This window comes from Phyllostomus hastatus, unplaced genomic scaffold (assembly GCF_019186645.2).
Source record: "Phyllostomus hastatus isolate PE091 unplaced genomic scaffold, TTU_PhHast_1.1 phas_contig_58, whole genome shotgun sequence".
In the NCBI taxonomy this organism is placed as follows: Eukaryota; Metazoa; Chordata; class Mammalia; order Chiroptera; family Phyllostomidae; genus Phyllostomus; species Phyllostomus hastatus.
Genome location: NW_025333916.1, coordinates 17,829,360 through 17,844,323, shown reverse-complemented (window position 1 = coordinate 17,844,323; position 14,964 = coordinate 17,829,360). Strand labels below are relative to the sequence as shown.

General features: G+C 33.9%; 1 protein-coding gene across 1 annotated transcript in view; it reads left to right on the top strand.

Moving 5' to 3' along the window:
- Positions 1–14,964, top strand: part of JMY (junction mediating and regulatory protein, p53 cofactor) — a 102,127-nt gene that overhangs the window by 61,657 nt on the left and 25,506 nt on the right. Inside the window, exon 4 of the mRNA XM_045847807.1 lies at positions 7,801–7,970. Coding sequence (XP_045703763.1) covers positions 7,801–7,970 — 170 coding nt within the window. The remainder of the gene's footprint in view (positions 1–7,800; positions 7,971–14,964) is intronic.

Here is a 14,964-nt window from a genome sequence, read left to right as displayed (position 1 = left end):
CCTAGCAGTTAAGGAAGATCACTATTAACAAATGTATCCTTTCAGTCTTTTCTAGAGATAGGTGTTTACACGTACCAACTGTAAAAAATAATGGTAATGGGGTACTAGTGTAGTATAGTTCAATTCTGTCACTTAATTTACCATGATCCCCACAGTTTAGAGGCACAGCCACCAAGACTATCCTCACTTCAGACACTACTCACTAATTTGGAGGTTGTCTTTACGTCATCTGAACCTCTAACCAACTGGCTAAAAATTTGGGGGTTTCTTTAGCCCTTTGAGATTCAGTAATTCACTACAATGACTCACAGAACTCAGGAATTAGAGTTTATAAATGATACAAATCAGGATGAGCCAAATGAAGAGACACATAGGGCAAGGTCTGTGAAGATTCATTTCTTTCAACTTCCGTCCACAGGTGTCCATAGAAATCAGTTAATGGCTCCTTAATATACAGTTCAAAATCAATGCTGTTCATTATTTTAATAATCTCTTTACCTGGCATTAATATAGGTTAACATCCAGAATATTCTTTCAATAAGTCCACACTTTCTTAAAAATTTCATTTAAAGCCGTTTACTTCTTTAGAACGCCAATGCTGAATGACAATACTTTGCTTAACTCCTCAGCCTCATTTGGCATTGACATTAAAAAAATAAGACCAACAGTTTGGTAGGTGAAAAATATGATTATGTTTTTAAAGTTTGTATTTCTTGGATTATTACTGAGTATACATCTTTTTTGCCTTCATTACTAATTGGTATTTGTACCTTCTTTTTATTCAGTTAACATTTTTTGTGTATGTTTATGATATTTTTTTGTATGGATCTGTAAGGGCTCCTTGTATTACATTGATTGTTTAAAATATTTGTATTATAGTTATATATTAACTTTTCTGATATCTCTTTCAAATATCTACTAAATTTTCTTTTAACTTTTTATTAAACAAATTTTGTTTGTAAAAACTATCAAGTTTTAAGAATGATTTCTTTTCAAATCTTTAAATATGTTACTTAATTTGTATTTTCTAAAGTAAGTTTCTGTTTTTCTCCTCACAGTTAAAGCTTAGTAAAAATCCTTTCATGTACTTGTCATATTTTAAAAGCATTTGGCAAAATACAACATTATATGTGCTAAAAACACTCAGAAAACTAAATAGAAAGGAATTTCCTTAACTTACTAAAGGGCATCTACAGAAACTCTAAAGCCAGTATCTCAGTTAATGGTGAAAGACTGAATGCTTCCCCCCGCCCTGAAATATGTAAAAAGTCACAGTTACAGATGTTCACACTCATCACTGCTGTTCAACTTAATGTAGTAAATCTTAGCTAGTTGTAATGAGACGAGAAAAAGAAATAAGAGCATACAGTTTGGAACAGAAGAAATAAAAATAGTCCCCATTTACAGATAACATTGTATGGAATCTATTTTTTAAAACTCTTGGAACTAGTGAATTACTTTCTCAAGGTCACAAGAAATAAGGTCAACACACAGAAGTGAATTATACTTATCTATACAAGCAATGAACAATTGGAAATAAAAAATTTTTAAATAATAACATTTAAATAATTCCCCCCAAACAAAATGTTTAGGTATAAATCTAACAAAATGTACAGGGTTTCTGTACTGACAGTTACAAAATACTGATGAAAGAAATTTCAGACCTAAGTAAATGGGTAGACATTTTGTGTTTGTGGATCGGAATACTTAACATAGTGGTCATGTGAGTTCATCCCAGAGTGATCTACAGATTTAATACAGTGCTTATCAGCAGAGGTTTGTTGTTGTTGTTTTTATGTTGTTACAGATTTAAATGGGCTGTTCTAATTTATATGGAAAGACAAAGAAACTAAAATAGCTAAAACAGTTTTGGAAAGAGAAAATTGGAAGAATCATATTACCTGACTTTGCAAATTACTGTAGAGCTACTGTGATGTGGTATTGTAGAAGAGATAGACTTGTAAATTGATGAAAGAGAATAAGGAATACAGAAATAAGCTCATGATACATGATCAGTTATGCTTTGACAGAGCAAATCAGTGGGGAAAAAAATGATATTGGAACAGTTGGCCATCCACATACGGAAAAGTGAACCTTGACCAAAGTCTCCTACCTTATGCAAAGGTGAACTCAAAGTGGATCTAATTGTAAAACTTCCAGAAGAAGACATAAAAGAGAAGTTTTTTTAACCTAGATGGAGGCAGAGTTGTTAGCAATGACACCACAAATATAGACTATAAGTGATCAAAGTGATGATAACTGAATCATAAAAGAAAAAACTGATCAAATGAATTTCATCCAAGTTAAAAACTTTTACTCTGCCAGGTACTATTAAGAGAATGATGAGACAAGAGAGTATTTAAGAGAAAATATTTGCAAATAACACATCAACAAAGAACTTGTATCCATAATATATAAAATATCTTAAAATTCAGCAAACAATCCAGTGAATAGAGGTGGTAAGAAAATAAACCATCCATTAATAAATGGGGAAAGGACTTGAACAGATAGTTTACCAGAGAGTAAAGATGGCAAATAACACTCGAAAAGATGTTCAACGTCATTTGTCCTTAGGGTAATGCAGATTAAAGCCACAATGAGATACCAACAACGACTATTAGATTTGCTAAAATTAAAAATACTAACAAAGCCATGGCTGGGTAGCTCAGTTGGTTAGAGCATCATCCTGATACACCAAGGTTGGGAGTTCAGTCCTCAGTCAAGGCACATAAAAGAAGCAATCAATGAATGCATAAATAAGTGGGGCAACAAATTGGTGTCTCTCTCCCTTCCCCTCTCTCTCTAAAATCAGTATGAGTGGATTAAAAAGCTGTGGTACATCTACACAATGAAATACTATGCAGCAGATAGAAAGAATGCCTGCCTTTTGTGACAGCGTGGATGGAACTGGAGACTATTATACTAAGTGAAATGAGCCAGTCAGAGAAACACAAATCCCATACGATTTCACTAATAGGTGGAATCTAATGAACAGACTACACTAACAAGGAAAATGGAGTTAGGCTCATAGATGTAGAGCAGATGACAGCTAGGTGGGGGGAGGTGAGGGAGTGAAGGGATTGAGCAAAAAGGAAAAAGGGACTCATGGACAACAGTGTGGTGATTGCTAGGGGAGGAGGGTATAAGGAGATTAAATAGTAATGGGAAAAAATACAATAAACATTAAGTCAAAAAATAAAGTGTCCAGGAAACTAAAAAAAATAAAACAATAGGATAATTAGTTACTACTGCTCTACCTCCCTCAGCTTTTAGGCTTTCCTAGCATTCTGTAAATATTTTGATAATTACCAAATGATGTCTGCATTCTTCCTGGATGACCTATTTCAACTAAATTATATGTGCAGTAGTTAAGACCAAGTACTGAAGTTTCTATAGTTCTACTAACTTCATTTTTGAGATGAAAATAACAACTGCAAATACTAATATCTTCCTACTAATAAAGTCAATTAATTTTTTCATTAGAATCACAGACCTAGAAGGCTCACTGAAATTCTCATGTCTAGGCTCTACCCAGAGAAAATTTTAAAAAAATACTAACAATACCAAATGCAGACCAGATACAGCGTAATGGGAACCCTTCTTGCATTGCTGGCAGGAATGCAAAATTGTACAATGTCTCTAGAAAATTATTTTGCATTGTCTTATGAAATTAAAGATATACTTACCATATTACCCAGCAATCTCATTTCTAGGTATTCACTCTAGAGCAATATGGTAATTTTTAAAAAAGAAAAAAACAATACATTATATTAATAGTAATTTCTTTGAATGTTTAAAGATGACCCCCTACTTACTATAAACTACTTTTATAAAAACTGTGCTTGGTTTAGACTGCCTTCTAGATGCACCCTTTTCTAATGTTAAAAAAAATCTGTGTATTGTGATTAAAGAATATATATATCTATTACAGAAATTTAGAATATTAGAGGAAAAGAAACTTCACGTCTGTAATCCTGTCAGCCTTGTTCAACCACCCTGTGTCTGTTAATTTTTTTGGCTTATTACATAATTGCCATGATTCTGTATATATTTTCATATATAGTTCATAGGTCATTGGTTATAGTTGTATGTAATTTTTTATTATTGCTCTTATTTTATAATTTGTTTCTCCAATTTTAGGCAAAACATTTTTGTATGGTGAGTGACATTCTAGGGTTCCAATTGCTTCCTCAAAGTCATTGTAGACATTTTATATCTCAGTTCTGGTGATTTTATTATAGCAGGAAGATTTGAGCCCAAACAAGAGGAGATATTTAATTTGCTTGATCCTTTTTTCTTTTCTTTTCTTTTTTCTGAGCATGTTTTCCTCTTCCCATGTGTAAGAGATTTCTTACAAGCATGAAGATTTCTCTGTGGCTTTATGCTTTTGAGTAATAGCCTTCCTTTATGTTTGCAATCAGAAGGTAACCTTCTCGCCCTAGCTGGCGTAGCTCAGTGGATTGAGCGCAGACTGTGAACCAAAGCATCACAGGTTCGATTCCCAGTCAGTGCACATGCCTGGGTTGCAGGCCACGGCCCCCAGCAACCGCACATTGATGTTTCTCTCTTTCTTCCTCCCTTCCCTCTCTAAAAATAAATAAATAAAAACTTTAAAAAATAAATAAAATATTTAAAATTTTAAAAAAATTTTTAAATCTTTAAAAAAACCTTCTCTTTTTAGAAGAAAAGTAAAAAGCACTATTTTTTTCCTTTCTTACACAAAGCTAGATATAACCCAATTTTGATATATTACTACTTAGCTTTTAAAAACATCTTAAATGGGCCTGTTTCTGACAAGTATACACATATGTTAGAACATTAAGGTTTTTTAAAAATAGATTTAACATGGTACATTGTAAACACCAGGACTGTGTCACCTTCAGAGATTTTTTTACAGTTAATGATCATCATAGAGTATTATTACAGAGTTGTTATCCTGATCATGTAAATGGTCATCTTAGCAAGAATTTTTTTTTTTCCCCCAGCAGAGGGAGAGAAAAATCTGTTTTAGAGGTATTCCAATACTGTTCTTAGGGGTATTCCAATTTATTCACAAATAATATTTCTCATTACCTTTTGTATTCCTGAGCTGTTGGGAAATAATTACAGGTGAAGTGAAGAGCAATTATACATAAGAATGCGTTCCATCTAAAGGTGTTGAAACACAAAGTATTGTCTAGGTCTTGTGGTAGATAACAACCTGAGACTGAATTAAGATAGGGAGGTGCTCCCTAGACATGGTTGGTCCTGAAGTGGGGAGCAAGAGAAGAGGCTCCTGACTATTTGCAAGTGTGCAGAATGTTTGACTATTTGCTATGATTATAGTTTCAGGTAAAAATAGTAGAGATAGTAGACTAGGGGCTTAAGCAAAGTGGGTAACTGTTTTCACTTTACTTACTGTAGGTGTGTGACCTTGCTTTTAAGTTACCCAAACTCCTCAGATATGTATATCTATGTAGAAGGTATTAGTAATGCATACTTTTTCTATTCTATAGGATTGCTGGGCAGATAGATAATATATGAAAAAAGTACTTTGAAAATAATATAACTTCATAGAAATGTGAATGATTGTGGTGGTTGTGTATAAGAAAAAAAGAAAAGAAATAGAACAGACCATATATTCAATTAATATAGCCTTGTGAAGTGGGAGAGACATTTGAATACCTATCATCCTCATTTAACTCCCATAAAAGCCTTCTGACTAGATCCTATATGTCCTTCCTTTTTTCACTCAAGGGAACTGAGACCAAGAACAGTTAGATTTCTTGCCAAAAGTTACATGTCAGTTATGGTTAGAATTGGGAATTTAACTCAAAGCTCTCTAACTCCAAACCTCCTGCCATTTTCTTTTCCTACAGTGAACTACTTTATTGATTTTGTGTTTGCATAAATACTGTAACACAATTTTAAAAGATGGGCAGAAATTTAAAAGGCAGAATCATTTCATATTTAACCAACATGACTAGAAATACTGAGATTGAGGTACAGAGTAAGATTATGAATTAAACATTACCTCTTACATGCTAGCATTTATTGGGCTAGCAAAAAAATCCATCTGATTTTTTTCATAAGATGGCTCTAGTAGCACTTACTTGTCTTTAACTTCATTCAAAACAATTTTCTTGGATTGTATTATAACAGCAATATCAGCATGCTTTTTAAAAAATTCACACAAAGATTGGTGAATTTTCGTGTGGCCATTTTAATATTAAAGATTGAAGAAAATACACAACATTTTCAGCATATTATGCTTTATTATTTCAAGAAAAGTAAAAACAACTGAAATGCAAAAGATTTGTGCAGTGTGTGGAGAAGGTGCTTGTAACTGATCAAATGTGTCAAAAGTGGTTTGTGAAGTTTCATGCTGGACATTTCTCGCTGGATGATGCTCTGTGGTTAGGTAGCCCAGTTGAAGTTGATAGTGATAAAATCAAGGCATTAATAGAGAACAATCAACATTATACCATGTGGAGATAGCCAGTATACTCAAAATATCCAAATTTAAAGTTATTTATGAAAAGGAAAATTGTGTCTTTTATTTTATGGAAAAAAAAATAAGTGGACTTTTTGGCCAACCCAGTAAAAGCCACAGAAAAACAAGGAAACTGAAAGAACCAATAACTTATTGAAAAGAGATTCTAAGTGAGCAAATTTCTCATCCATCATACTAGGACCTCAACAAATAATTTTAAACTGTGAATCAAAAAATAGCATTATTTCTATATGGAGGTAACTACTAGAAGCAATTAAAAGTTGATTGCATTTGCACATTGGATTAAGAGTGGAGGAGGGCCAAATGTGAGAAACTGCTGTTCTTCATTATAAGGCTGTCTACAAGTTTTAATTTTTAAGTATGTACATGTATTATTGTAAAAAAAAATTAAGACTTCATAAAAGTCTGAGGGAAAACTTACTAAGCTATACTTTGTAAAAGATGGTAGGACATAGTAGCAGTACAAAATGTTTATCACTTACCTTAGAACATATAGGAGAAACTACTATTGAATGTATACTGACTGAAAGATGACATTAGGTACTAATCAGATTGTGGTTGGGCATAAGGATGGTGGGCTAATTGTGTAACAACCCAGAATGAGCCAGCACCATACTATTATCAGTCATAAGCTTCTTTAACAGGAAAACATTAGCTGTTTGATTGTCAAGAAGTATCTCTTGACCCAGGCCTCTGCTGTGGCAAACATGTTTTCCATTTCTCCCTTTGTGGGGTGTGTGTGTGTGTGTGTGTGTGTGTGTGTGTGTGCAGGGGCTGGGTGGTAAGTCAGGTGTCTTCGTTGGTACTTGTACCACTTTAACTTTAACCTTCTCATAATAACCTCCATGTTAACATGTAGGATTTATTTCTTTTTACATCAGATTATTGCAATATTGTTGAAGAAGGCAAAATGATAAATTTAGCACGTGGTTTAAATAATTTGAAATAATCTTGAATATTTCAGCTAACCCAGAAAAATATATAAACTTCAGAGAATAAAATTTTTTATAGAAACTTTGAAATTTAATAACACTAGACACGTAAAAGAGTATTTTTTAAAGTTTTGAAATTAATCTGACAACTCAGTTTCATTTTCATAAAGTTACTTTTGAGGATGATTACCGAAATTTTTTATTGAAGATATTAAAATGTAAGATACTGTTGAATTATATTTTAGGGCTGTCATGGTGGTAGGATTTGTATGTTTATCTTTGCGTGTGTGGTCAATGAAAGCTAAGCTTTTCAAATTCTCTAGTATCAAATTGTTGTATGTCTTAATGTCTTTTTAAAAATTTATTTATTAATAGCTGTGTATGATCGAATGCGAGCAGATCAGAAGAAATTTGGTAAAGCATCTTGGGCAGCAGCCGCTGAACGTATGGAAAAACTCCAGTATGCGGTTTCTAAGGAGACTCTGCAGATGATGAGGGCTAAAGAGATCTGTTTGGAACAGAGGAAACATGCACTAAAAGAAGAGGTAACACAAAACTCAGAAAAATATTAAATTTTTTACAAATTAAGTTTGATTTTTGTCTTTGTACAAGACTGACATATTTCTTACTTTACATGCAACTGTTTATTTTGCACTGATTCATGAAATAGTATCACTCATGACGGGGCTTATGATTTGGGTTGCCACTAATAGAAGAGTTAGAGACACATGGTATTTTCACAGCATCACAGTAGGAATGCGGGCAACAGTGCACTGTTAAAACAAAAAGGAGATTGATGTCAGAATTTCTTTGCTATCTGTTAAAAATTTTATACTGTAACATTCAAAGCTTTCAGTTATTAAGAAAGTTTCACCACCTAAAAAAATTTAGCAAAAATCCTAAGTCAGTAACATTTTGTTAGACTTGATTTTACTATACTCAAACCATTACCTTTGTGGGTTTGTTCCCCAGTCAGGACACATACCTAGGTTGCAGGTTCTATGCTTGATCAGGGCACTTACTGGAGGCAACCAGTTGATGTTTCTCCCTTTTCTCTCACTCTGCCCCTCCTTTCTCTCTAAAATTAATAAACATATCCTTGGGTGAGGATTAAAAAAGTTAAAGTGAATAATTCAGTGGTTTTTAATGTATTTAAAGAATTATGCAACTGTCACACATTCAACTGTAGAGCATTTTCATAACACCTTAGATAAATATGTGTCCATCAGTGGTCATTTCTCACTCTCCCTTCAAAGCCTCTCAGCCCTAGGTAACAACTAATCTACTTCCAATATCCATAAATTTGCTATTCTGGACATTTTACTATAAATGGAATCATAAAATATGTGTTTTTGACTTAGCAACTTAGCATAATGTTTTCAACATTCATCCATGTTGCAGCATGCATTGGTGCTTATTTTCTTTCTTTTCCTTCCTCTTCTGCCTTCTCTTCTTTTGCCTTTTCTTCCTCTTTCTCCTCCTCCCTCCTCCTCCTGTCTTCCCTTCTTCTTCCTCTTCTTTTTTGTGACACTTTATTACCTGATTATACCACATTTTGTGCATTCATCAGTTGATAAATGTTTGGGTTCGTTCTTCTTTTGGAGCTGTTATGAATAATGCTACTATGAACATTCATGTGCAAGTTTTTTATTTATCTTGGTATATACCTAGGTGTGAAACTATTTAACCTTTTGAGGAATTGGGAGTCTGTTTTCCAAAGCAGCTGTGAACCATTTACATTCCCTGTAGCATTGTAGCAGGGTTAAAATTTCCCCACATCTTTCTTTACATGATCAGTAATACTTCTTATAATTTGTCTTTTCATTGTAGCCATCATGGTGGGTGTGAAGTGGTATCTTGTGGTTTTGATGTGCAATCATTGATGGCATTGATGTTGAGTATGTTTTTGTGTGCTTTTTGGCCACTTTAGATAGCTTGTTTGGGCAGACATTCAAATTTTTTGCCCATTTTTAAGTTGGGTTTTTTCTGTTAACTAATTTGAAAGAATTCTTTGTATATTCTAGATATGTCTTTTATCAAATAATATATAATTTATAAATATTTGCTCCCATTCTGTGATTGACTATATTGGTTTTTAAAACATTGCTTGCATATTTGTGAAAGTAGTATATTTTTGTCTGTAGAGAAGAACAAAATATTATCTCTGCTTTTATTAATATAGCTTTATGAAACTTGTGGGGCTTAGGAGGACTACCAAGATAGTTCTCATTGACATTTTTAAAAGTGCATATATTTATCTCTTGTTTAAAAAATGGTTTATGAGCTACTCTATAATGTATCACTGCTGTGATCTAGAAAGAAATCTTTTTGTGAATGAATTTTAAATTGTGGTTTTATTTTCCCTTACAATTTCTTATTTGGTACTGTTGTGAAAGGTAAAATTGGAGCTTTTCTTGCCCTGGAACTTCTTTACCTTTCATATGCAGAATCTCTTTACAAGGATTTCAGCCTCATCTCATGTTCCTCTGAGGCATTTCTATTGCAGTCTCCTTTTCTAGTTAGTTTTCTCTTTATGTTATGAGCTGTCTCAAATTTTCTTAAATTTCAAAACTTTTAAGACTTGAAATCCTAGCACTGTATTGCCTGTGAAGCAGCTTTATTACTCTAACCAGGCTGATAATGAGCTGATAATGAGCTAACCAAGCTTATAATTTAATTTGTTTTTAATTTTTAAAGTGTTTTGTCACATCAGGAAGAAGTTTTTTATTTTTAAAATAACCTAGGGAAACACAACATAATGACATTTTTAAACAAAAAGTCTCCCCATTAACTTAAATCATAGGGTAATAATGTATTATAAAGCCTTCGCTGGCAAATTTGTTGTTGTACTAACAACATAGAGTGCCTGAAAGAGCTGCTGAGGGTAAGAGTTCTGACCACTGGCTTACTGCAGGAACATTGTTCTGACTGGAATTGGCCAGGGTGGTAGAGGAAGGGTGAGGCTGGAATGGGCTGAGCATCTGGGGTGGTGATTATCTGTGGGTTCATTTTCCCTGAGGCCATCCTGTTACCTTAATAGTCTGTTTTTTTGATGTTCTGTATTGTGTTTGAATTCTTCAAAGGTTTTGGTAAAACTGTCAGTCATTCTTGCCAGGTTTATGCTTGTTGTGTGTATATAATATATGCATTGTGCCTTTTATATGTATTTGTGATGATGCACTCTACCAGTTTTATTAGCATTAATACAAGGTGACCACATTACTCATGAGAAAGAGAACAAATGTCAGTTATTATGCCCATCCCAAACAAATTTGCCAGCAAAGGCTTTATAATACATTATTACCCTATGATTTAAGTTAATGGGGAGACTTTTCGTTTAAAAATGTCATTATGTTGTGTTTCCCTAGGTTATTTTAAAAACAAAAAACTTCTTCCTGATGTGACAAAACACTTTAAAAATTAAAAACAAATTAAATTGAAAATATTGAGTAATATTTGTCATGAGTATAACGCTAAATTTGAAACAAAATTTCTAAACTAATGCTGAAGTATTAAATGTCACCTAGGTAAGTAAAATTCTGTTTAACTTTTAAAATTTTCTTTAACTAGATGAACTAGTACTTAAGAATAAGTACAATGCCTTTTAATCTGTGTTCTTTTTAACTGTTACTGAGTCTTTATTGTAGTCATTCTTACCTTTTTTTAGGTCACAGACTACTTGCCCCTTTACTAATTTTAAAGCTGGGAACCCTGTACTCAGAGAAATGCGCCTTTGCACAGCTTTGCACAAATTTAGTAGATTCCCAGATCATCTATCTGTACCTGAGCCTCTGACCAGATTGTCTGCTGGTATTCAGACTTTCCCATCAAAAACTCTAGAAAATTCCAATGTCTTTTTGGCCTGATACTTTTGAAAGGGTGAGTTTAATTAGTTGTGATTACCTTATTCCATTCATTTAGTTGTATACTCCACATTAACCCAGATTTAAAAACAATAGCACAATCTAACTATCCCAAATACATCTTTACTTTCAGATCTTTATTGTTTACAGATCATAAAAGACATATTTTAAACCACTGGATAAGACTAAATTACATATAATCACACAGGGTTAGGATTTTGAAATAAGGGATTCTCTTTATAGCTATTGATTGAAATAAGAGAGACTAAAATTAAGGTGCCATCATGAAACAAATCATAGAAAATAGTTATGTCTCAATTAACTTGTGGACTGTTATCTTCTATTAATGATTTTCTCTGGTTAATAGGGAATTAACCAGAAAACCCTCTGGATTCCAATGCTTCTGGTTGAAAGTTCTAAAAATGTATCAGTGTGCTGACTTGTCTTGACAGAGGATTTTAACCATTCCCATTCATTTTTTTAAAACTATGATTCTGAAGTCATCTCTGTGAACATACATAAACGTCTGGAATATTGAGCTGAATACACACACACACACACAGACACACGCGTGCACACACCAATCCTGAGGCTAGTTCCTTCTATTTCATTATTTTGTTTTTCTCCTAAAGGCATGTGGCTAAATTATTATTAATTAAGGTTATAGCCTTCTGGATCAGTTTATTTAAATCATCTAGTATTTATTGAGCGTTTACAGTATGCTGTAGTGGGCATGAACTTATGATGTAGAGACAGCTATTCTGCAGGACTTCCTTCAGTGATGGAAATGAAATGTTCTGTATCTACACTTTTCAATAAGGTTAGCTACTAGCCACATGTGTATTGAGACTTATGTGACAGAGGAACAGAATTGTGACTTATGTGTCATAGGAACAGAGTTTTTCATTTTATTTCATTTAAATAGGCATATGTGGCTTGTGGCTGCTATATTGGACCGAGTTATAGATTTTCCCTTAAGTGAATTACTTAACCTCTCTGTAAAATATAAATAACATATGCTTTCTAGGGACTTATGAGTTAATGTGTATAAATCATTTAGCAAGGTACCTGACATAAAGTAAGAACTCAAAAATAAATATTAGATATTATCATTCTGAACTGTGTATCAAGTATTCTGATGTATGTATCAAGTATCATGGAAGGGAATAAAAGGTGGGGAAAATGTAATTCCCATGCTTAAAATGTTTATTTGCATTTCATATTGGCCTTTCCGAAAAGAACATAGGTTGTGAAACTGGGGTGCTTGTTGAGGCAAAGAGGCTGACTTTGTGTTTTTAACTTATTTATCAGTAAGCAGAGTGAGTGTGTTTCATATATGCACATTAGAAATTTCAAAGCCTCTAAGTACAAAAAGCTAGGTTCCACTCTAAGAACTATAATATTATTTAAGTATAAAATTCTATTTTAGCTATCTAAGCCACATTTTTATAGTGGTTAGAAATAAAATAAACATAAAAGTTTTAAATGTTTCAGGTCTTGTCCTTAGTGCTTTATATATATTATCTCATTTAATTTTCAGACATAACCCTTTGTGCTGTAAGCCCATAAGCTATTATCTGAAACCCCTAAAGCCACGTATGTTTCAGAATTCTCAGTTTTCCATATTTTCAAAAGCCAATTTAGTGCATATAACTACCAGACAAGTGTTAGGATTCCAGTGATGAAACATACAGATATTTACATTAAATGGAATAAATAGAGACTCATATCAGTTCAAATCATCTTCTCAAATGGATTGTGAGATCAGTTTAGACATCAAAGAAATTGTGGATATTTTCCATTTTTAAAGATTTCTGAAATGTCAAATTTTAGATAGTTCTGTCAGCTTGTATGCATTGTCAGTATTTGTGCAGCTATTATTGGTGGAACCCCAGGTTTCTCTGGTTCTAAGTCTCATGTTCTTCCCATCTTTTCCATATAAAAGGGCTAGTCTTTTTGTGTGTGGGGGGGGGATAACAGGCTATTTTATTTTATTTACACTGCCCTTCAGTTTCTAAATTATCTACAAATTTTCTCTATATATGTATATAATTTTAAAGGCATAAAGACCTTTTTTTAAAATTTGTTGTTTAGTTACTGTTGTCCCACCATTTTCCCCATTGCTCACCCTCCCCTCCCCACTCTCATACTCAATCCTCCCCTTGCTTGTGCCCATGGGTCCTCTATTCGTGTTCCTTTGCTTGCCCCTTCCCTTTCTTTCCCCCATTATCCCTATCCCCCTTCTCTGGTCACAGTTAGTTTGTTCTTTATTTCCAAGTCTGTGGTTCTAGTTTGCTCATTTTTGGTTTTTTGGCTAGGTTCCACTTACAGGTGAGATCATGCGGTATTTGTCCCTCACCACCTGCCTTATTTCACTTAGCATAATGCTTTCCAGTTCCACCCATGCTGTCACAAAGGGCAGGAGTTCCTTCTTTCTTTCTGTAAAAAACCTAGTCTTGATTGAGTGTTTGCCAAGCTTGCCTTTAATGTTATTTCTCTTATGCTGTGCATGGTTTTATTAACTAATCTGAACCCTTGCATAGTTTTTTGTTTACTGCCATGTTCTCTAACTCACACAGTGGTGGGTATTCAGTGAGTATTTGTTGGCTACTGTGTTGGCTCAACCCACAATATTCTGAAAGTCCTTTTTTTCACAGACCCTTGCATGTCAAGGGGTTTTCTAGCACAGTGGGGTGAAAGACAAGATGGGGGCATAAAAATTTAGTTTATAAAAATTGCTTTCTGTTTATTTTTATGGTATAGTACAGTCAGTAAAATAAGTACATGTGAAAACTATCTTTATTGTGCATGGCGGAATGAACAGTCATCTGTGGGGTCAGTAGTGTATGATGCACTTATGGGGATTTAAGATGTCAACTAGTATTTTATGTACTTCAGTTTCTTGCTAGATTTACTCCAAAAACATTTTTCTTTGTTTCCTTTTTCATATTTACTAGAACGATGCTCCCCACTTTTGTCTAGTGGAAAGACCACCCTTGTAGGAATTGGGAGAATGGGACTAGTTTCAACATTGGTGGTACTACCTGGTACTACTTACATTAGAAAGTCACAATTTGCTTTGGGGTCTTGATACCCTAGTATCAAAAGATTAGGAGGGTGAAAATTGAGCTGAGTAAAATTTCAAGGTAGCAGTTTTCATTGGCAGTGATTTTATTTTATTTTATTTTATTTTATTTTTATTTAAAAAAATTTTTCGCACTTAGCCTACTTCTTAGGCTTCCTTCTTGTCTGGGGAAGCACTGCCCCCAGGTGTAACGAAGATATCTCACTATGGCACCTACCCTCTCTGCCCAGCTCCATTGTCCGGAATTGGTGCTTCTTCTACTCTGGCTTCCCTTTCCCTTAGTTCTGTGGCTGTCAGCTGAGTTAGGCACCAGGGAAAAAGCAGTCTGGAAATTTCAGATGTTATAGGGAAGAGATTTGGAGCAATGTAACCTTTGCTCCATTGCTACCTACCTCTTCTACCTTCTATGCCTTTTACTGAAGATACCACCTCCGTGCTGAAGTTTAGATAAACCTCAGAGCACTGTTTTGCCCTCCCAGATTTCCCTGACTTGTCTTTAATGCTGTTCTCCTTAGCTTATCCCATGCAAGTCCTTTCTACAACCCCTTAACCTTTCCTGAGGCCCACCACTGCCCTATTGTTTGTTCTCTC